This window comes from Triturus cristatus, chromosome 2_1 (genome assembly GCF_964204655.1).
Source record: "Triturus cristatus chromosome 2_1, aTriCri1.1, whole genome shotgun sequence".
Taxonomy (NCBI): domain Eukaryota; kingdom Metazoa; phylum Chordata; class Amphibia; order Caudata; family Salamandridae; genus Triturus; species Triturus cristatus.
The window spans coordinates 760,767,543-760,791,403 of NC_140581.1; the positions used below are offsets into that span (position 1 = coordinate 760,767,543).

A 23,861-nucleotide genomic window follows, 5' to 3' on the forward strand; every position below is an offset into this window, starting at 1 on the left:
TTGCTCTTTATTTTTCAATGGGTTTTGATTAGTTTTCAAACCTTTACTTGTAATTGGGACTGTCAAGTTGTCTTTAGCACTAGAACTTCCTTGCATTACACACATTTTTAGGTCTCGGCTAGCGAAGGCTGCGCTTGCGCAGTCTCGCTCGCGAGATTTAATGATTTCAGTACGGGGCTTGAACCCGCCCCTCTTCTCCATTGGCTGGCTTCCTAAACAGAGGCCAGCCATTGGAGGAGAGGGGCATCTGTCCGTTTATGCCCCGTCTTTTTCAGATTTGGGGCGTGTTTTTTTCGATTCTTTCGGTCCTCTGGAATGTAAACATTCCAGCCAATGGTAAGGGGAGAGAAAGAAAAACACGCCCCGAAAACGCCGCTGCGTAGGCATTTCTGCTTGACCTCGGAGATTTGTGCCATTTTGCTTTCTCTAGCTTAAAACTGTTTCCACCTCACTATACGAAATGGATTCTCACGTTTTTGCTCTAAACTTCCCTTGTATGTGTGCCTAAATGTTGGCAAGCGTGCATTTATTTCAAAATGTTGTTTTTCAACTTCACTCCTCTGTACGACTGCATCTACAATGGTACCGATATACTTGAATTGGTTTTCAGCTATTTCAAATGAGTGGATGTCTTAAAATGTATTATAAAATTAACCTTGATGTGGAATCCGGAATACAGAGAACCAACACAAGCAGATTATTAGTAAACACGCAGGTGTTAAATAAACATTAAATACAAAAGCTGAAGCTCGAAGGAAAATGCAAAGAGGCTTCGGTAAGAAACACACGTGCCTCTGTAGTAACAGTCTCCTCCCATACCACTACGAAGCACTAACATGGCAGCTGGCAAAGCGAAAGCCCCGCCCTCTCGAGGAAGTCTACCCCGAGGAGCATGCAACACCCGTTACTCTAGCAACCGAGGCCGCGCGCATCTATGCAAAAACTTTCTCGCCCCCCTAAAAATGTCTGACACCCCTGCACGCAGCGGGAAGATCCAGGCCTGGGAGATAAGCCCAGAAGAAGGTACTGAGGCGCATGAGAAGAAGAGTTGTGGATGGAATGCTTCTTCGTCAGTGCTCCAGGGCGGACCCCGGGCTGCAACCGGCAGGGAGGACAGTGGCGGGGGTCAGCAGACTCTGCTTCGCGGGATATTTACTGTCGGCAAGCAGAGCTGCGACGTACAACTGACGGACAGCAGGTTGGTCTGGAGCCCCATCCTGCCCGAAAGACCCCCTGGTAGGTACCCGCAACGTGGGAATCTCCGGGATTCGTGCAACAACGTCCATTACTACAGGTTTGTTTCTCGGGTGACAGTGCCACGTAATGTTATGAAATGAAACATATGTGGGCGTGGCCTGCTGCAGGGCACACCTCTCTATACCCCCCTCTGAAATCTGTCCTCACATCGTGCCCCCACCCCCACCAGGAGTCTGACCCATTAGTCATGCCCACGCTGCCCAAAGTGCAGCTCGACACATTTCGCTTCATACCAATATTGCACAGTTAGCCAGCACTCAAGTTATCTAAATTCTTAGGCGTGAAATCAATTTGCATGTTGATGACACAACCTTTGACAATGAGGATTTAAAATAAAGGCACAACTGTAAAGTGGTAAAACTGCAGTAAATACATGTACAAGATTAAAGTAACAGGGAGACTTCACTAAAATAGACATGCACAGAAAACCTCACTAAACAGTGTTCAGTTGGGAAATGTATTGTCCTTCAAGAGATAAAAGAACTCAACGAGCCTAATAAAACTGCAGTTAAAAAGAAAAAAATAATCTTGAAAAAAATGCGTGACTCCACAAAAACCTTCAAGGAACAAGTTAACTAAGCAAGGTAAATTAAGTTACTAAAGGGATAGAACACCAGAAACGGAAAGAGAATGGTAGCTTCAAAATTCATTAACGCATTCTTGTTAACTATATGGAGTAAAATAATTTTGAGTTGTTCTCCGTAGTACATAGCAACAAGTACGAAAGCAGGCAACTATAGTAGTTTTACAATGACTTGACAAACTAACTTGACAAAAAAACCTGCCCAATGAAACCCTACTCTACATTTTTCACAAGTCTAGTAACCAGAGCCGTAGACTTTAAGTGTTTTTCCACATTTTGTGTCTGAAATAAGTTACTCTGTAGAGCAGCATCATCTGAATTTGCCTGCCTATTGCATTATGTCATGTTGGTTGCACATAATGTAAATAGGTCAGTGGGCTACTGTGTGTGTGTGGGTTGCTCTATGTGAGTGGCTCTGTGGGTGGCTTTGTGTGTGTGGGTGCAAATGCAATAGGTCTCGCATTTGAGAGTGATTAAGCTATTGACATTGTAAAGAACAATGCCGTTTCTTAAAATGTTTTAAAAACCAAAACATAAACAAAAATAATGTCATGAGCAATGCCAATAGCTCTAACTTTAACAATACTGAGACCGTTGCATTGTAAATGCTTGTTAATATGTCCCCGGGGATAATAGTATAGCAAACTAGAGGATTAACAGCTATGCATGAAGTGTCTTTTGCAGTCTATCCGCTGTGTTGTGCTGTCTGGCAGGCAAATCAGTGGACTTCTCTGACCGTTTCTTCAATAGACCATCTTGGAATCTTATTATGCCTCTTATTTAGATTTTTGTGTATGTATAGGTGTGTGTGTATAATTACAGTATTTATAAATTGAAGATGTAGCCAGAACAGCAGAATATTTAACAAGTAACAAGACAGGAAAGCGATTTAATCTTGAAGGAAGGCATTAAGTTTCATCTGAAAGTAAAAATGTTAGGGCTTAACCTTGTGATGTGGAGTAGAGTTCCTCAGTATGAGGACTGAACAATAGAATGGCTTTCTTGATTCTTTATTAGTCTTAAAATGTGGTCAGGGTGTAGTCAGTGCTTTTAGTCATTGGATGTCTGAAGCAACGGTGACTTTAATGTAGAGGCCTAACAACATATGGATGGATTTTCATGCAGTTACTAGTTATTAGCGAGTAGTATTTCTAGGTGGTTCCATGTGGAGGCAGAGGTTCAGGATGATGATGGTTAAAATTGATTCTTGTAAAACTCCACCAGTGATGCACTGCTTCTCTGATCTAGCAGAGCCCTTGTGAGCAGACCGGTCTCAGGCGGGCCGTTAGAACTGGTGGTGAATGTTGCATTGGAATCCAATTAAATACTTCAGGGTGTCGCTGAGGGTAGGATTGCAGATTTTTTTTACAATGAAAATACACTACCACACGATGTTTAGGTTTTAGTAAGAACATTGTCCACTTCATGTCCATTAAATCTAGGTGGGTTACGAAAGTTTGCCGTTCTAAACATTGGGTCGTGGTTATAAGAAGTTAAAAAAGCACTTGTCTAAATCCAGGGTCATCATAGTCTTAGAACTCTGGGAATATAAATTGGGTAAAGTTGACTATTTTTAGTAAAGGTGAAATGGATGGTACTGACTGGCCTCAATGAGGGTAGACCTGTTAAGAGGAGGTAACTTTGAAAGAGTTGGGCTTATTGACAATGTCTGCAAAACACTGGTTTTCAGGATCACCAATTGTGGAATGCAGCAACGAGTGGTGGGCGTGAGGAGATTTAAAATGTCAGACTTTTGGTAATTTCCCCAAAGAACTTGATGGCACTACACTTGTCTCTGGAATTTGGGGTAGAAAGTGGTTCAATGCTTGATAGTCTTGATTGTGTGTTTTTGTTGAAGTTCATGCCTAAATGCTTACCTAGCAGATGTATCTTCATAGATTCACGTGACTGCTTAACCAGACTTCCGTTTTAATGTGTTCATATGTTTAGTTTAGTCTTATGCTATTCAAAATGATATTGTGAACATTTTCCTGTGAATTGGCAATAGTTAGGAAACAGTTTATCTTTAGCTGAAGTTTTTTTTTTTTTTTTTTTTTTTGACAATCTATTTTATTAAGATTTTACATCCGACGGGGTGTGCCCCCAACAAATAATGGTCATAATTTGCACGAGTCAACACATTACAAATCAGTGATGATTTTGCTGCAGGTTTGACCTCATTTTCTGGTTTCCTTTTTCTAGGAAGTTGCAACTAGAAGCACAGTCTATAAAGTGATTTCGGATGGTGAGGAAGTTGAAGACTATGAAGATGATGGTCATGAGGAAGATGTTGAAGGTGTACAACAAGATATTTTCCATCTGCAGGTATATTTCAATTTGGTTACACAGTTAATATAAAAGGGCACACGTTGCATACTAAGATTTCATCTACACATGTAAAAGGAAATACTTAAATGCTTTATTCATTAGTTTGTTATGTTGAACATGTAGGATTATATATGAATTGTTCCATATCCTTTACTTAACAGATTTGTTTCTTCAGGGTTCTCAATGTAAGGGATAATTGCAGATTACATGCTGGTGAACAGGTGGATTTTTTTTATCACTTGAAAAATGTCAGGGATGGGGGTGAACAGTCGGAGATGGTGAATTCTTTCACTTGGTGAAAACGCCACATTTGCTATAAGTAGAATATGTAGTTGGTTGAGGTGAAGATCTTGTTAGTTTTTTAAGTGCCATTATTGCACAGGTATGTTGGTTATCAAGGACTTTTTTTTATTGCCCTGGATTATGAAGGGGTATCTCTCAGATTTGTGATTGGTTGAACCAGCTGATCGGATGTGACATTGTAGGCCCGATTCACAAAAGTTAACTTAGACCTAAGTTTACTACTTTTTGGTATTCACAAAGGTACAATGCTACTAGTAAGTTTACTACTAATAAACCTGGTTGTAGGAAGCTGGCTCTTTATGTGATATATCAGTAAGTTGATGTACCGTGTAAAGCATCAAGGGGTTCCCTTACGAGTAGTCGGGGGCTTGCTATTCAATCCCAAAGTGCTCTATTAGGGGTTACTATGGTCGAGCAGCCTTACGCTTAATACAGAGGAGTGCGAGACACTTACAAATGCACACCATGATCAATAAATGACTGCACGACTCAAGGAGGAGATCCACACCAATTTATAAAAAGGGCAAGTATCTTTATATGTTTAGGCATCTGAGAAAAATGGTTCAGGCAAGTACGTTTTTAAATATAAATTCTTTTCACTTTAAAAAGTGGACACTTAGTGCTGTTTCTGAGTTCTGCAATGTTATCCTATGGAAGGAAGAACCAGTTCTGCAAATTAGTATGGTACAGCGACTTAACACCAGTCTCCAGGAGTTAAGTTGAGTGGTGGGCAAGGTCCAAGGCAGCACCCACATTACACCACCAGCTGCCAGGTGCTGAACTATGTCTGAAGCTCAATCTATTTAATTGTAGATGGGTCACTGCGGAAAGAGGCTGCAGGCTCTGGCCCCTTCTCCCAGGCCCAGGGACGCCTGGTGCAGGGGTTTCCTTAGGCATCCAGTTATTCCTTACCAGAGCGGTCCCAGTTGAAGGGTCTTGCTTGCAGAGGCTGCAGGTGATGTCTGGGAGTCCAGGAGAGGTGAAACCATGATGGACTTGACACCCTGGATGGCTGGGGGACCTTGTTGACACCGATGGCCCACTTCAACTCTGGCACAAGGTGACGGTGCAGTGATGGTGTCAGGCTTTGGCAGTTTCAGAGGCCCCGGTCTTCTCTTTTGAAGTTTTTTTATAACAGTCCTGCTCTTCACTGGATGTCTTGAGTCTTTCTAAGGCATGCAGTCCTCCGAGGTTTCTGGAGTCAACAGCTGCAGGGCGAGTTGATTTTGGTGCAGTTTTTAACATGGGATGCCGGCAGGCTTTGTACCAGGGTGGCTGCGTTTTCTCTTCATGGCTTTTGCAGTTCTTCAGTGTTCTCTCTCGAGTCCTCAGGATCTGCATCTCTGGTGCCAGGGGCTCTTGTAAATACTGAATTTAGGGTTGTCAGGCGAGTGTAGGGTAGTAGCTAATGGGCTACTGACCCTTGTGGTCACTACACCCCCTATATGACCACTTCCTGTGGTATTTGGGCATAAAGCAAATACAATGAGATGATGGACGGAGCACAAACTTTTCAAACACTCGCTCCCAGTCACAGATCTGGGTTGGATCCATCATAGTTCTTTAGCTCACTTTGCCACCCCCAGTTCAGACACAGCTATATGCAAATCAGTCTTGACCCTGTGCCTCATGGGAACAGTCCAGCCCGAACTGCCAAGCAACGTCTTCCCTGGACCGGAAACAAGCATCCTGGGACAGGAATTCTGCTACAGGGTTATGCCCGAAACCTAAGTATGCCATCACAAAGATGGCTACTTCTAAAATATTGTGTCCACCGAACAGTAGCCTACTTTAGTACTAGCCCGAAGTTGTCACGCCTACCATACTGGCTAATTTTCCCACCTGTTCAGGTGCCAGGGGGTGGTGTCTTCCTCTCCTGGGATGTGAGCCAGATTCACATTCCAAAGGCGGCTGCTTTTTTGAAACTCACCGACCCAAAGAGGCTAATCAGCAGGCACTCCTGTGGGAGGGGGTGTTACGCCCTCTTCCCGTACAGGCTTTTGTTCTGGGTCTCCTGAGAGCTAAAGGCTCTCACCCTAGGAGGTCAGAACATCGTCCCGGGTGGCTGCTGGCAGAAACCAGTCATCAGACACCAGAGTCTGGTATTTTTTCAGGGGGCACCTCTAAGGTTCTCTTGGGGTGCATCTACTGATGAATCCAACACTGGCATCAGTGTGTTTTTATCAATACCAAACAGCCCTATTTTCAGGGACTCGTTTTCACCAGTGTAACGCACGTTTTAAGGTGGCTTCCCTGGTCACTTGCACTGGCAGTAATGGGACTGACCAGCACCGGGCCGTTTCTGCTCAGGCAGGTATGCCCTCCCATGTAATATTCAGCACCCTGCCTTATAGCTGTTAGGGGTGCTGTAGAGGTGACTTACAAATATTAAATGCAGTGGTAGGGGACATGTCACATAGGGATGCATCCTGTTGTGTTTTCACTTATCTGCACCACGACACGCAGCCTGCAATGGCAGCCCTGAATGTGCTTCGTGAGTTGTCCCTTATGGGTGGCTGCTGCCCTTAGGGTCCTTCTTTGCTAGTAAAGTTACTGGTCGTAAAGTTAGTACTAGTAAAATTACTAGTAGTAAAGTTACTATTAGTAACTTACCTTTTGTGAATACCAAAAAGTAGTAAACTTTTACTTCAGTCTACTTAAGCCTCATCAATCACCACCTCCACAGGTTCTCCCACCACCTAACAGAGGCAAAAACACCATTAGTTGTCAACACGGGTATTCAAGAGGAGGTTACACCAGGGGCATGAGGGCCAAAAGAGATTCCTCATCCAAGCAGCACAGCAACCTTTCTGTTAAACACAGGTATTTAAACAGATACCAACACCTTTTTTTGCCAAATCTCCAATTGACATGCGGTTGCTAAAACGATGCCTGTCCACAAGCGGAGCATCCCTGACACGATCAAGCGCTGATACAGGCCTGTACCTATTGCTCTCTGCTGTGTGATGAAACAGCAACACTGTTGCAGGACTAGCCCTTCATATCTGCTATCCTGTAGGTGACCATCACAACAGACCCCACTGTCTGGGTGGGGAGCCCATCTTCAGCCACTGACTGTTCAGGGCATGCGGTCACTGCAACACAGGGGCATCCACATCAGTTACCTCAAGCTCCTGGCCACCCATCTAGCTTTCTGGTTCTGCACAAAGTAGTGTTGATCAAACCGAATATGACTTCTGTTTATCTCTGAAAGCAAGGTTGCACACATTCACCACAGCTGTCTGTTAGCATAGAAAATTTGGCATTGGGTATTTCATGATCAGATGCACCTGCTGATGGGTACCTTTTGGGTGTGGACAACAATTTTACAGACCTTCAGCACGATGCAGCATCAAGTGCTGCTCTAAGGCAGAAACAGAGGCTGCCACCACTGCTCATGCTGTCGCACATCAGCTGCCTGTCTCCCTCTCCAAGGCATGCTCTCACTGGATGCCAAAGGGTGATGGGGACATCGGAAAACTATCTGCCAGCAATGGCCAACTGCCATAATTGCATTGCGAGGAGAATTCCCCCCTAATGCAAGAAAGCAGACCATCCAATCCAGTCATTTGGTGGCCTTAACTGATGAGGTTCCTCTTCCAATAGTTGGCTATTGTTTTGGTTTTTTTATCTCTCAAACTGATTGGAGCACTTGCATGCTATTGTACTGAGAACCGAGTGGGTGACTCCAGCCACAGATGGAGCAGCATACCGGTTTCCCACTCCTACAGTGGTTCCTCATTTCCACTATTCCAGATCCAAACACTTCTTCCGGTGACAACTGTAAAGTTGTACAGTGCTCCAGTGGGTAGATACTATCTGTAAAGTACACCTCACTGCAGTTGCATTTTTTTTGTCTAGCTCAGTCAGCCCAAGGGTATTGTAGCGCTTTACATGAGCACCAAATTATGTTACACATCGCAAGATTCCTTTTTTTGTTGCATTGTTTCTTCTTTCCCCTCCTGCATTGCTTGCTGCTCCCACCCCTTGTGTTGCTTGCCTCAATTTTAGCTTGCCCCATCCTTGCTTGCGCTATCCAGTCATTGTTTCCACCCCTACCACCAGAGCAGCATGGCTCATTTTTCATTTTCATTTCAAAAGCTTTATTCGGTTGGAAAAGTACAACCATATAAGCAAACACATAAAACAAATATTAAAAATTTACATGTTATATAGGAAGACCTGCTACATAAAATACACTATTTTATACAGAAGTATGAACAAATTTTCATAAACAGGGGGACCTTCAAAAATAAAGTGCAAATTCACATAGAGTGGCAAAGTGCTGAAAGCCGTGCATAAATAGTGCAAAAACGGTAAAGACCTAAAGTGCAAATGCAGCTCAAGCAGAGCTCAAACTTTTGTAATGCATAAAGAATTACTAACCGTACTAGACAGATGTGCAAAATACGCAGAACAGGAGCTATACCGGAACGATTATAGACTTCCTTATAGAAACACATTTTAGCACATAAGTTGCGGTAAAAAAGCAAATGTCAGAGCTATCCAGAGTTGTTAATAACTTCAATGCAGATTTAGTGGACCGAACATTATATTTTAAAAAGATGGGTTTTAGATAAAACCTCCTAAAATGGCTATAAAATTTACAAAATAATAAAAAGTGACAGCAGCTTTGTTTTGAGACATTGTCGCAAGGACACATATTATCAGATCTAATTTTCATATGGGGGAAAGAGACTAAGTGATGAACAATCCCCAATCTTAAGCGCGTTAAAACAAAACGGTGAGAGGTACGTGTGACATAGGAGAGGTAGACCTGGAAGCCTTTACTCAGATTCAGATCATTATACTGTACAATAGTTGTTAGATTTCTGGACTGCTTCTCTCTAACCGCATTCTTGTATGAGAGAAACTTCAGTTTTAGGTCTTTCTTAGATATCAATCCTGATGCTTCAGGGTTCAGGCGGACATTACAATTGAATAAAAGGTCAAACCAGTAACAAATGTAATTCAGCCAGGGTATACATAATGAGTTATCAAGCCTCAAGCAATCTTTGATAATTGATTGTGTAAAGATCGTTTCTGTTTTAGACCAAATAGATCGCCAGAGTGATAATGGGCGTAAAGAGGCTAAATCCGCAACATAGTCTATACCTACTTCCTTGTGAATTAACAGAGTGGAAGCTGATGGGGGAACACATAGTTTTAAAAAAAAAACTTGTTTTCATCATTCTGTAGTGCATTTACACTATGGTGTCCCCACACGCCCGCCCCGTATAGTGCAGCAGAAATACATCTGGCGTTCTAAATTGTCATTTCTTTTATTCTCCTTTGACCCAATTTAGCAGCAAATCTAAAAATGCTATTAGTATTTCTGATCATCTTTGATCTGACATTTTCATCTTCTTGAATCCATTTCCCATCTCCTGAGTGTTATTCCTAGGTAGCAAAACTATTTGACAGTTTCAATCTTGGCTTTATCAATATAAAAGGTGGTGGTAGTAAATTTAGCTTTCCTCCCGCATGCCATTGAAAATGTCTTGGTCTTGTTGACTACCAATTTTCTATCTTTGATGAATGTCACAAATCTGTCTATAAGGCGTTGTAACCCAACCTGTGTTCTTGACAGGAGTACGGCATCATCAGCGTACAATAAAATTGGGGTTGCGTTCCCATTTATAATAGGAGCATCCGAGGGTAGTTTACATAAAATCTGATTAATAAAAAGTGAGAATAAAAACGGTGCTAATACACAACCCTGACGGATGCCTCTTGCGACTTTAAAAAAAGGTGTGCATTCACCCTGGGGGCCATAACGAACCTTACAGGATAACTGTGAATAGAGCCGCGCCAGGAAATAGACGCACTCCTTTGGAGCGTTAAGTTCTAGTAAAACGTCCCATAAAATGTCATGATCCACAAGATCAAAAGCGCTGCTCAGGTCAGCAAAGCAAAGAAATAGGTTACCTTCCTTGGCAACAGTGTATTTATATCAAAAGATCAAGATTAACACACTGCTCCAGGGTACCCAGGCCTTTCCTGAAACCATATTGTGCCTTTGATAAAATTAAATTATCTGTGGCCCAGTTTTCGAGTCTGTTTAACTTTATTCTACTCAAAATTTTAATAGAAGAGTCTAATAAAGAAATAGGGCGGTAATTACACGCCTCCGACTTAGAGCCTTTTTTAAAAAGAGGAATTATTGAGGACTGGCCCCATGATGTGGGTAGTTGACCCTCTGCGATGGCATTAAAAAATCTGGTTAAAAGAGGGGCCCACAAATACTTTTCGGCTTTATAGAGGTCCAGCGGGACCTCATCTGGGCCAGGGGCTTTTCCTCCCTTGCTATTATTTAATCCTTCATAAACCTCATCAAGGGTTCTGTTCAATGGTAACCTAGGCCAGGAAAGGTCCTTATCCGATATAAAATCTAAAACAGTCCCATCTGGATTAAAAAAAATTAAAAAGTGTTCCATCCATGAATTACAATTAACATATGAAAACTCTGGGACTCTGTCATTCTTTAAGAAGGTGCTATTGATGGTCTCCCAATATAATTTGCTATTTTTTGTGTCTGCGGCTAGGCTGAGATTATCCCAGGCCTCCTCTTGAAGTTCTTTTTTCCTTTTGGCGAGGGATTGTTTATAATTAACTCTGCAGTTTTTGACAATAGTGGGGTTTCGGGGTTGGGTGCTCAGAGCTACTTTTAGCTCGTGTAAAGCGCGAGTACAACTGTTGTCGAACCAGCCTGAATTATTTTCCTTTCCCCTCTTAAATTTCCTGGTCAATAAACTATCTATTGTTTCGTTAATCATAAGAACGTTATTTAGTATAATGAGTGGTAAAACATCCTCGCCAAGGCAGTACTCTATTTCCTTGCTGCATTTGGCCAACAATTCCTTTAATAATTCATGTGGGATAATCCTTGACCATCTAATCCTCATTCCATTTGGTCTTACAGCTTCAACAGAGTTAATGCAGTTACTAACATTTCTCAAATTATTACCCCAACAATGCAATGCAATGAAATGGAAATGCTATTGTGATCACTCAACTTGTTCGTTTACCCATAGATTAGAATAAACAATATTGTTTGAAAGTAAGATATGGTCGATAAAAGTATTAGCATCTCTACCTGTAAAAGTAGGGCAGCTAGCATTTTCTCTGTTTTTAGTACAACTTAACAGATCCAAATCGTGTTTTGCTAACATCTTATTTAAGGCCGTACCATACGTACAGTGTGAGAAATGTAAATAGTCAGCATCCTGTGTGTTTCCGCTCTCCCTACGTAACCCACATAGATCATTCATAGCAAACATACACGGGCTAATGTTAAAATCACCCGCCCATAGAATGACCGATTGATTACCCAGAAGCTCCAATACCCTCTCTAATTCCGTGTCCAGTGGGGTCAGAATCTTATCTCTCTCTTTGGAAAATATATTGTTATAGTAGTTAATCAAAACTAAGTTTTTTCCTTTATCAAACTCAAGACATAACACCTGAGAGTGGACACCCACTGACACACAGCTTCTAATTTTACAAGAATTAAGTTTGGTAGATATCAACACAAGAAGGCCTCCCTTTGCTCTGCCAGTGGTGGAACTTACTGCATTCAAACAATATGCACAATAACCTTCAATACAAATAAGCTCCTCTCTCCAAGTCTCTTGAAGGCATATGTCATATCCTGTGTTAATGAAGTCTTTCCAAAAAGGGGTATCCAGTTTCTTATTTAAGCCAGCTATATTCCAGGTGATTACTCTAAGACCTTCATCCAAATCAGATTTGGCGGTTGTAATGCCATCTACTGTTTCGTCATTGATTGCCGGTTTACAGGAGATAACATCCGTATTTCCATTCCTATTAGTCCAGGTAGTTCCTCTAGCATCTTCTACCGAGGTTAATTCGGAGGTGGTGGGTAGCTGTACGGCTTCTGTTATAGGTGTATAGGAAATGACCTGGTTAATGGCAAACTTCTCTCCATTTTCAGCTTTAAAAACTTCATTCATTATGTAAGGGGGGGAATTGCTGTCATAAACAGGGCCTTTAACAGGATTATGTCAATCAATGTCCTCCATGGATTTGAATACTTTAAATCTGTTGTATGTGGGGACAGGGGTATAGTGGCATGATCTCAACATATTTGTGTAACGGGAGTTCATTGGATGATGAGAATTCATTGGGAAACTGGATTCCAATAAATGCCTATAGAAATAGCCTAATGGTAGTAAGGTGGTGTTATATTCCCATGCAGAAGGAGCGGGGGCATTTTTAAGAGTATTTTTGGCCCAGGAACAGGTCTTAAAATTTATTACAACTCAGTCTCCTTCAAAATCTTTTCTAGGGGGACCTATCCAGCTTACTCTTTGTGCTAGTATAATCTGATTAGCCCCTACCATAGGAAAATTGCAATTGTTGGCCAACCAGTGGAGCGTTTTATTCTTGAGTGTTTCATTGCTCTCCTCTTGGCCATTTCTTAGCTTGGGAATATTCACAAGTACTGCAACATATGGACTGCATTCTGGGGGCAAGTTAATGCAAGGTGATATTTTTCCATCATTATTAGAAGCCATATAGACTTCTTTCTCCAGTCTTGCTTGTTCCATAGGTGCAATTTTACTATTTGGTTGTCCTCTCTTAGTAACTATTTCTATTGGTTTCTCACCCACTGCTGTAGTGGGAGAATTGTTTAATTCTCCGCGTGGCTGGCTTATGGGGGTCTTTTCTTTAATACAATTTAGAGCCTCTATATTCCTTTCAACCATACCCGTAGTTATAGTTGAAGCTTCTATACCTATTTTTTGTGGGTCCCGCATCCTGACTTTATCAATAGTTCCTCTTAGTTTATCCACCTCCCTGGCTAAATTATCCACTTTTTCATATAGCGGTCTAATGAGTTCAGCAAGTTTGTCACAAATCGCCTCTGGGTTAAAAGTTTCCGAGATGCATAGATTAGCCCTTGAGCGTGTGACAGCCTTGTTGTCGGCAGAAATAGGTTTTTTCCCTCTTTACTTGGGCCCAATAAGTTGCCCCGAAGTTTTTCTACGAGCCCCTTTTTTGTTTCCCAATGGGGGAGTAGATAAAACAGGACTGGCATCAGTGACAAACAGTCTAGGGGAATTAGAAATATTAGAGGGAGTACTAATATTAGTGGCATCTCCTTCGGTGGGAATTAACGCTATAGATACCTCACTATTTCGGGAATTTTGATTTCCTTGGTTAATTGGAAGTAGTGCGTTTGAACCCATAAACAATCTTTTTTCTGTGCGGTCTATTTCCTGGGTGAGTGCACTAACTGCTTTTACCAAGTAGGTATCGATAGTGTTACAGGCGGAGTCTGCTGAGGCTTTAGCTCCTCGTTTAACCATGACTGATGGTATAATGTGCCTGCTTCCTATACCCTATATCACACATATAATACAGCAAAGTTGTTAACTTCACAATATACACAGGGGGGCCAAAATACTAGTAGTTCTCACTTTGTATTGACTTGCCACGACAAAGGGGGTGGCCCGGCCCGTCCTCTTTCGGCCTCAGACGGCCGGCGCCGCCCGCGCGCGTCCCGCGACGCGGATGGAGCCGCCGGTTATGAAGCGCCTCCGGGCGCGCGATCTGCCGGAAGGGGGCGTGTCACTGATGATTCACGGGAGCTGTAGTCTCCCCCCCCACCCCCCCAGCAGCCTTCGATGTCGTCAAGGCAGCGGGGGAGACTAACAGCGTGAGCGCCCCGCCGAAGGTTGAAGACTCTGTGCCCCAAGAAGATCGTGGCAGAATGCTAGGGCTAGCGTAGGTATCCCCCGCTCCACCGAGGGAGCCGCCGGTTATGAAGCGCCTCCGGGCGCGCGATCTGCCGGAAGGGGGCGTGTCACTGATGATTCACGGGAGCTGTAGTCTCCCCCCGCAGCGGCCTTCGATGTCGTCAAGGCAGCGGGGGAGACTAACAGCGTGAGCGCCCCGCCGAAGGTTGAAGACTCTGTGCCCCAAGAAGATCGTGGCAGAATGCTAGGGCTAGCGTAGGTAGCATGGCTCAAAGTTTAAGAAAAAAAAATCACTGACTCAGCCAGCATTGGTCTTGTCTAATGGGTTCTTTTTTTAATTGCTGGAGAGGAAGGGCAGGAGAAATCTACATCCTCCATGTTGCATACACTCACTCCATCTGAGCTGCTCCTGTCTGCAGTTTATTGCCAATGCTTGTTTATATAATGGGGAATTGCTGCCATAAAGTGTCTGAATATTCATAATATTTGAAGACCTTGAACAGTCAAAACTGTACTTATTTTTGCCAGGGCCTCCAGAGGAGGAGATGCCCGCTTCCTCTACTTGATGGTGTTAATATAGATTAAATGAGACCTCTTGACATATCAGTTCAAATATGTTGTGTTTGTATATAATCACCCAAGAGTGAATCCAAGTGCATGGGTAGGTGTGGGATCTCCAAGGTGCTCATACAAAGAGCCAGGTCTTCAGCTTCTTGCAGAACTCCAGAAGTGAGGAGCAGGCTCTGTGTTGAGGGAGGTTGTTCTAGGTCTTGCATGTTATGAAAGAGAATGAGGAACCTCCAGTTTTGCTCTTGTGGCTGCAAAGAAATGTGTGCGAGTGAGGCAGAGTGTAGGTGTCTGGTGAAAGTGTATGCAGCTGTTCAGGTTTTCTGGTCCTGTGCTGTGTAGGGCTTTGTATGTGTGCATGAGCAGATTTAATTTGCTGCGCGTGTGAATGGATAGCCAGTGAAGCTTCCTGAGGTGAGGTGTGGTGTGATGTGGGTGCGACTTGGGAGGTCAAGTATGAGTCTTGCAGCAGTGTTAAGATCTGCAGTCTATGTAGGAGGAGTTTGGAGATTCCTGTGTAGTGTTGCCATAGTCCAGGCTGCCGGAGATTAGTGCTTGCAGCCAATCGGTTTGGTATTCGGAGGCAACAATTTGAGGATCGTTTGCAGTGTGCATAGGATTTAGAAGCAGGATGTGCACACTGCGTTGACTTAAGCTGTCTAGGATGAATGCTAGATTTCTTGCGTGGTCTGTGGGTGTGTATGTTGGTCCTAGCTCCGATTGCCCCGGGTGTAGATCCATGCAGAGGTCTTATTGGGAAAGACTAGTACTTCAGTCTTGACGGAGTTGAGTTTCAGGCAATTGGTTCACATCCAGTCTGCTACCATGGTCATGAGGTAGAATTATGTTCTAGTGGTCGTACTCTTGTCCATCAGGGAGAGGATGAGTTTGACGTCCTCGTCGTAGGAGATGACTGTGATGCCTTGAGTGGATGATGGTGGAAAGCAGTGTCTCGTATGTTAAAGGTGGGGCTGAAAGTCGATCCCAGTGGGACTCTGCATTTCAGTTTCTTGGTCTCTGATGTGAAGGGTGGCAGCCTGAACCTTTGGGTACTTCCCGTTTGACCTTTCATTTGAGATCATTGTATGCCATACCGGTGGAGTCTCCTGATGAGGGTTTTATAGAAGACTGTGTCAAAGGTTGCAGAGAAGTTGAGTAGGATGAGGGCCTCGATCCAGCTTAATTCTAATGTCAGTAACTGCAGTGCCTGCTGTTTTCGGTGCTGTGGTTCATTCTGAATGAATGTTGTGACAGTGACGTTCAAGGTGGGTTGTGATTTAATTGTTGATGGCTTTCTCAATCACTTTGGCTGGACAGTGAACCCAGAATATAGGTTCGAAGTTGCTCAGTTGATTTGGAAGGGCTGTGGCCTTCTTGCAGAGGGTGTTGATTTCTGCAAGTTTCAGTTCATTCCGGAAAGTGGTGGACATGATGGAGGTGTTGGTGTGGTGTTGATTGGTGATGTTTCCTGGTTGTAGATGTGGGGGGGGGGGGCATAGGTCGTTTGGGGCCCCTTAGTGGATGGTTCACATGATTGCTGACATGTTTTTGGTGAGGGTTGTCCTTTTGGTCAGGTGGACGTCTTGGTGGGTAGGTTAGTGATGAGTTCTCTGGTGTTGGGTTGGTGTTGTACCCCCTGAACCCAACTAGTCCTTTAGTGGACTGGCTGTCTGGTCCAGTCCACCCTGCCACCACAGATGAGTTTCTGACCCCGTAGGAGATGAGAGCCCCGCTCTCAGAAGACAAACCATGCCTGATCTGGCAGGAGGTGTTTACACCCCCTTCCAGCAGGATGGCTTGTGATCTGCATATCCAGGCTGGAGGCTTCAAAGGCCTCTGCTGCCTTTGATGTGCGACCCAAGGCTTCCCTAAACAGGGGAGATGCCAGCCCCATTCCCTGGGCCCATCTGGCACCCAGACAGGCGGGAGAATTATCTGTGCAGGAGGCATGTGCACTGGCAGGATGGACAAACCTCTAGGGTGAGCATCCTGAAGTGAACACAGTCGGGAATTCCACCTTGTGTGTGCGGTGGAATTCGGAATTCTGGGACAGGGTGATGCTCAGTCCCCCAAAGGAAGTGGTAGTCTAGGAGGTGCAGTGACCCCAGGGGTAAGTGCCCATTGGCTACTATTCCTCACTCCCTTTAATGCCCTTAAATTGAGTATTAGGGGATTCTCTGACACCAGGACCCCAGGTTTCGACGGACACAAAAGAAGTGGACCGAGGAGCATGACTAACTTGGTGCCAGCCTGCCTCCTGCAACTGACCCTTGTGGAGCAATAGACTCGTCCTACCGTTGTACAGACTCCCAAGAAGCCTGAAGGGCTGTCAGTTCTTCATAGTCGCCAGAGAAACTTCTTTTGGAGTAGAAGAGCTACTCCCCTGCAGTTGCGGGCACCAAAGAAGCAACGTCCTGTACGGGCCCCTCACCAGGACTACAGGCGCAACAGCAACCCAGGAAGATGTAGCAGTGCTCCTACATGTCAGATCTGTCCTCCCTCCAAGTGTGGGGATGCCAGAACTGACTGGAGCCACATAAAGCCAATACCTATGGTACTGAACCCCTTGCAACCGCCTAAACTTGATGTGACCACACACCATCACTGAGGAAGATCGACCTGCACATTGAGGGACTTTAGCGACCGTGAGACCCACATCAAGAGCAGCCCAGCAGTCCTGTTTGCCCCCTCCTGCAGTAACCAAAGACTGAGTCCCCGGCCACAGACCTCTCAAAGCACCACTGCACCCACCAGCCTGAGTCCGGAATAGGTGACTGCTCACGGCGTTCTGAGAACCATAAGAGCAGAGCCCATCCTTGGGTCTGGTCAGACTGGACTTCAAGTCGCCGCCTGCAGCCTCTTTCTGCAGATCTCCTCAAACCACGAGTGACTCCAGCACCAAACCAGACTCTAAAAGACACCACCGCGCACAAGCCCCACAGCCTGTGTAGATGTGGACCAGTGGTGCCCATACATGCCCGAGCATTGTGAGGGTTGAGTGTATCGTTCACCCCCCCTCCTTTTCCACCCCCCCCTCCTTTTCAACCCCACCCCACAGGCCCCAGCTTGCAGCCTTTCTCTGACCAGACCATTAGCTATTTAAGTGAATGGGACACCTGATGCCATAACACCTCTGCACCTCAATGGATGCCCCCCTCAAGTCGCTGTTACGATGCCCAAATGCAGTAAATTTGTCCCCCTTAAGATAACATTACTGCACCCCAAAAATTGCATTAAATATCCACTTTTGAAAACTGTGAAAATTCATAACTTGAAAAGTACTTGCCTGATTCCGATCTTGGTATCTAAAGCATACAGAACAGCTAACCTTATCTTTGGTGACCTGAAGCTACACTTTGACTGTCGTACAGATACAGAAATCTGTAGTTTGCTCGCAGACCTGGCAGCCTGTCAACTAACTAAATTAGTTGACAGGTCCTACTCATGCGGCAGGTCACTTGCTAGACCCAGTCTTCTCCAACCTCCCTTCCCTTATTGTCAATACACCTAGCCCGGTTTGTTGGTCTGATCACTTTCTGATTTCTGCATCCTTTCAGACTTCTGAACCCCTGCACAGAGCTGCTCAGAAGTCTTGTCATAAGCGCCCATAGCGAAAACTGAACCTTAAGCAATTTCATGCCTTGTTGGCTCTAGAAACTCCTAAGCTGCCTAGTGCTCTAGACGTGGCATATACTATACTTAGCGACTGGATTACTCAAACATTGCACTCTCTCATTCCGGCCATATGGTCAAAATGCCGCAACTCTAATTCCAACCCCTGGTTCTCTGATAGACTGGCCACCATGTGTAAAGCCTGTAAAAAAAACTGAGCGGGATTAGAGGAGAGACTACGACCTGGCGGCTAAGAGACTCTATCAGGCCGCTATTAAGAGCTACCATCAGGCTTTCAATCTGAGCGGGCTACCTATTTTCCTAATGAAATTAAGTCTAGTAGCAATCTAGCCAAGTGTATTTTCAAAATACTTAATGATCTTAAACTACGAAAAATCCCTATGGCGTCTGTGATCACGTCTAAGCAGCACTGTGAGGACCTGGCTAACTTTTTTTGTCACGAAAGTGGAAACTATATAAGTCCTAGCCCTACTCGTATACCCCCTACTACCCATATTCTCACAGCCTTTCCCTCGGTCTCACAGGATGAACTTCGTCTGCTATGCTGCAAAGTCGAATCTGGCTCTCCTGCAGACCCCCTTAAGCCAGATCAGTTCATGAACTCGCTGCCTGTGCTCTTGGCACCTCTGTGCCAGGTGATAAATTCCTCTCTCCCTCCACTGCTGTGGTTCCGCAGCTGTGGAAGCAGGCAATGGTGGTACCCTACTTATAAAACCTTCACTGGACCCAACCAAACGAGTAAACTTCTGTTCGATTTCTCTTACCTTGGGCGGCTAAGAGGCACACATTAATTCCGTTCTAATGGCAATCCTGGATAATCACGGTGTCCTGGTCAGAATGGTTTCCGCCCAGGTCACAGCACGGAGACAGCCCTACTTGCTGTGACCGAACAGCTGCGGTCCATTCTTGATGCTGGGAACACCGCAGCACTGATACTATAACATCTTAGTGCCTCAATAAATCTGAGGTGCTGCTAGTGGGGAGAGATACTGAGTTATGGAGTGAGCAATGGTGGCCGAATATCCTTGGGAGTGCACCCACTCCTAAGTCGGTGGTGAAAAATCTAGGGGTGTGGTTGTATTCGGCCCTCAGGTTTCAGCAACACACCAAGAAAGTGGCAGGCACGTGCTTTGACTTACTCTGTGGATTGAAACCCCTGCTGGGGTACTTTGACCCGTCCACCCGACAAATGATTGTCCAAGTGGCTATCCTGTCTAGGCTGGACTATGCCATTTCACTCTACCTGGGGGTAAATAAGGCAGAGGTCGTGCGTCTACAAAGGGTCCAAAATGCGGCAGCCAGAGCCCTGCTTGGGCTCCCTAGAAGCTGCCCGACAACCGGTGCCATTTGGCGATTGCATTGGCTGCCTATGGCCAAGCGCATCGAATTCAAGGCCCTTTGCCTAGCCTTTAAAATTCTGAAGAACTCTTCGCCAGGTATTTTGGCCAATCTGTTAGTGCCTTATGCACCCTTGCGTCATCTGCGCTCCTTGGGGCCATGCCTGGTTACTGTCACTCGGGTGAAACGTACACGTGCTGGTGGACTGTCGTTGCGTTACCTAGCGGCCAAACTCTGGAATTCCCTCCCCTCCCAGATCCGCTGTCTGGACAACTATCTGATGTTTCGGAAGGATATCAAAACCTATCTCTTCTCCCCGGCTTAGGCCTTAGCTTCTATGTCTTGCTGCTGTCAGCACCGGGACGCCTCTTCGCTGAGGCAGCTGTTTGCGCTATACAAGTCGGGTTAACATAACATAGTAAAGTGTTATTTTTATAAATTGGTGTTGGATTTCTTTGAGTGCGCCTTTGTGTGCAATAAATGTTTGGCACTACCCTCTGATATTCCTAACTGCTCACCCACACGAGCATTTGGGTTATTTGTGCCTCTGTAAACTGATTGGGGTTTGCCTGGACTCTTTACACAGTGTACCTCTCTTTAGTCCACTACATAAAAAGATCTAGATTCCTACAGCCTATATAGCATTATGTGGGGCTGTATTGTAGCCCTCCACCAGTTTATCTGTACCCACTTTGGTTTTGAAAATCGAAGGGAGCGAGTAGAGTATCTGCTCAGATTAGCATGTAAATCTTAATTTCAGTGTCTAGTTTTTTTTTTTATTGCCTACTATCTTGCCGGGCAGAGTAGTTTACACCAATCGCTCCCAGTTCATTGGGGCTTAGTCGGGTTAGTCGGGTCTAAAGTTTCCCTCTTGGTGTGGTTCCCTCGTTTAATTTTTGACCTTTTTAATGAGTTGATGTTAAATTAGTTTCTAGCTTATCCGGTCATCCGAAAGACTGTAACAATGACTGTACAAGACTTCGGAGTTATTCCCACTAATCTTAGTACTTTAAAGTATGGACTGAATTTCTTTCCCCTACGATCTGTCTTTGGGTATTAAATGCCCCTGCATTTGGCATTTGACTTGTGTGTAGTTACGACCTAATGGTCAATAGTAACTAAGTAGTTATCCTGCCTTCCTTTTGTATAGTTGTCATTGGTTTTTCTATGCTTTTTCAGCATTCTCTCAATCTTATTTTGATCTTAATTGTCCATGTTTAATCAAATGGGAAAATAAAATTTTCCCTGAAGTTAATGATGGCTCAAACTGAGGCCACTTTGTTTTCCTTAACTGTCTTTAAGGATGGTGGGTAGGTGAATATAATTGACATTTAAGGTTTCCAAGAGTTGAGACTATCCTCTATCAGATGGTGTCGCTGGGTACATTACAAGATGCAACACTGAGATCCACCAAATGCCAATCACTCTTTGGTCTGAGGAAACCAAAGAAGCTTTTAACCCATTTAGGGCCCTAGCAGGTCATGTAAAGTGGAGCCCTTAAACCATTTGCTCCGAGACCTCTAAGAACAGCCTACTAAGCTTTAGGGAATTCCTGGGCCTGTGACACACCACACCTATACACCCACTCCTAGTACACCAGGGAACGACCATCAAAACGGTCTCAGCCATGGAGTACCTTAAAATTCAAATTTAGCATTTGGTGCACATCTTTGCTCCAAATACAAAGATTTGGTGCATTATTTATTGTAATGCACCACAACATGGTGCATGTCACCAGGGGGAGTCATTAAACCATACAAACATAAATGTTTAGCCACAAAATTGCATAAACGAGAACAGCCTCTTAAAGCAATAGTGCAGGATATAAAATGTTACCTGCTGCACCTTCAAATGACAGGCCTAGCATATACTACCATTAAATTTAACTAACCGCTTACATGCAAAACAAACAAAAATAGTTGAACATCCTTGTTAATTTCATGAAGATGCTTGTGAACTAGTTTTAGAAAAACACTGGCTCCTACATGGGACCTACATGTTGTACTTACCTCATCATGGGACCTCTGGTTAAGCCGCATCAATATCCATCTTGGATGGTAGCCATTCTTGGAGAAGTGACTGCATCAAGAAGTCTGTAAACTGCAAGCATTAACTTAGAGGAACCTTTCATTCAGGTTCACAGGGATAGAGTTGTCCTGAGGACAAATTGTTATTCCTTCAAAGGTTGTTTCCTCTATGTGATAGCGGCAAAAAGGACATTGCGCACACCATGGATATTAAGAGCGCTCCAAGTTATTACTTTGACAGAACAAATTCCATCGTCAAAACAAGGCAACTGTTTGTTGCTTTCACAAACCCCACTTGTGAAATCCCATTTCAAAGGCAGGTCTGGTGGGATGGATAGGAAAAGGCACCCAAACATGTTGCCGCTAAAGCAAAATGCACAGAACATTCTGCACCAGGGCATGTTTCTCTAGTGATAAGAGCGCAACAGAGGCCTTGGAAAACCTACCAGTAGTAGATACCTTTAGGCTTAACATGGTCAACACCACACACTTCCGCTAAACATTGTGTGACTATCCAAACCCAGAAAGAGACTGGAGTTGGGCAAACTTCACTAAAGACTTTACAAACATTTGTTTCATCTGATTGCCCGACACCACTTTCACCGCAATGCACGGCTTTATAGTCCATGCAGAACATGTGATCAACAGCATCACATAGTACGAATCGAAAGTGTTAGCCTGTAACTACCTGCTTGTAGTGCTGTAGATTCACATTTGCTTGTACGTCTCCTTGGGTACGAGCAGAGGTTCGATGTTTTCTTATCTAAATTAATATGTACAATACACCGTGCACATTTACTGTCATAATTCACACTTCTCCACTTGCATCTTTCATCCATGGGGGGGTGGGGGGGGCAAGCTGTCCAGATGTGTTGTGGGCTTCAGGGAAGATTCACAGGGTATCTTGATACCGAAGCAGACATTAAACAACTTGTAAACGCCATCACTAGATTGTAGCTGGTTATGCGGTTGATTCATATGCTCTGCAAGGTCCTGCAAAGAGTTGCAAGGTAAGTAACCTTATCTTTACCTAGTCTAATTGAGAATAGAGGTATTTTACAGTAGTCTTAATTTCATCACTATTTCCGCAAAATATTACTGGACTAGGTTCAATACAAATGGTTGATGGTCCCTATTGAGGTTTGCTCACTCAACCCATCCCTGTGTTTGGAAATGTAATTACTCCATTCCCTAAAAAAATGTTTTCATGTTCTACTAGTATTCAACCTAATTTAAAACTGAACCTTTCTTTCCTTCCTAGAGAGAACCAAGAGATGTGAACAGAAGTTGCTCTATTATGTGAGATTACTATAGGAACAAGCTTCAAAATCTAGATCTTCCCTACAGTGAAGAGCCTGCTCAAAAGCACAATATATTTTTGTATTTTCTTTGTGAATTTATGAAACTTGCATTTATCGCCTTATTTCTTGCAACATGAAGGGGTGCTTGTAGTAACACATCAAACCGTGAATCATTGACATTGAACTGTGAATTTTTATTTTAACTTACCATTTTGAAGTCTTGGGCAGTTTTTTCCTCATTGTACAGAGTGGATCATTGTTTGCTTTTTCCAGCAAGAAGACTGTACTGTTTTATATTGTCCCCTGCTGAATATCCTTGTTCACTGAAGGTTAAGTAATGTTAGAGATGGGAAGGAATTTTCAATATAACTTTTTATACCACTATTTTGTACAGTGTTTAGGTTTACAAAAGTTTTAAGAGCAGCTATGTAAACAGTAAACATATCTAATCATGTGAAGTACTGTTTTAATTATTTTTTTTAGTCTGAGCCCTGGTAAAGAGGTAGGAGGGGTTGTGAGAATTTAGAACTTTTAATAGTGTTGTTTTTTTATGTGGAAAAAAATAAAAAAATATTTTAAATTGTTTGTAATGGTTTACTCGTACCACAACTACAGGAAGTGTTTAAGTTGCCTTAAAGATTGAGCATTACTGATGACTATTGAGTGGCTGTGTGATAGATGCAGTATTTGTATCCAGACGTTACTAAAGAATGATCTAGATTGGCTTCTTGAATTGAAAAGCCCAAATACATTTGATGGCTACGTGAATATGAACAAATAATTACCTTAGCACATGCTAAGA

At 43.8% G+C, this 23,861-nt stretch overlaps 1 protein-coding gene across 1 annotated transcript in view; it reads left to right on the forward strand.

Moving 5' to 3' along the window:
• LMNB1 (lamin B1) overlaps window positions 1–23,644 on the forward strand; it is a 75,764-nt gene extending 52,120 nt beyond the window's left edge. Inside the window, exons 10-11 of the mRNA XM_085632696.1 lie at window positions 4,043–4,165; window positions 23,020–23,644. Of these exons, the coding sequence (XP_085488822.1) occupies window positions 4,043–4,165; window positions 23,020–23,061 (165 nt within the window). The 3' untranslated portion in view covers window positions 23,062–23,644. The remainder of the gene's footprint in view (window positions 1–4,042; window positions 4,166–23,019) is intronic.
• The last annotated feature ends 217 nt before the right edge of the window (window positions 23,645–23,861 follow it).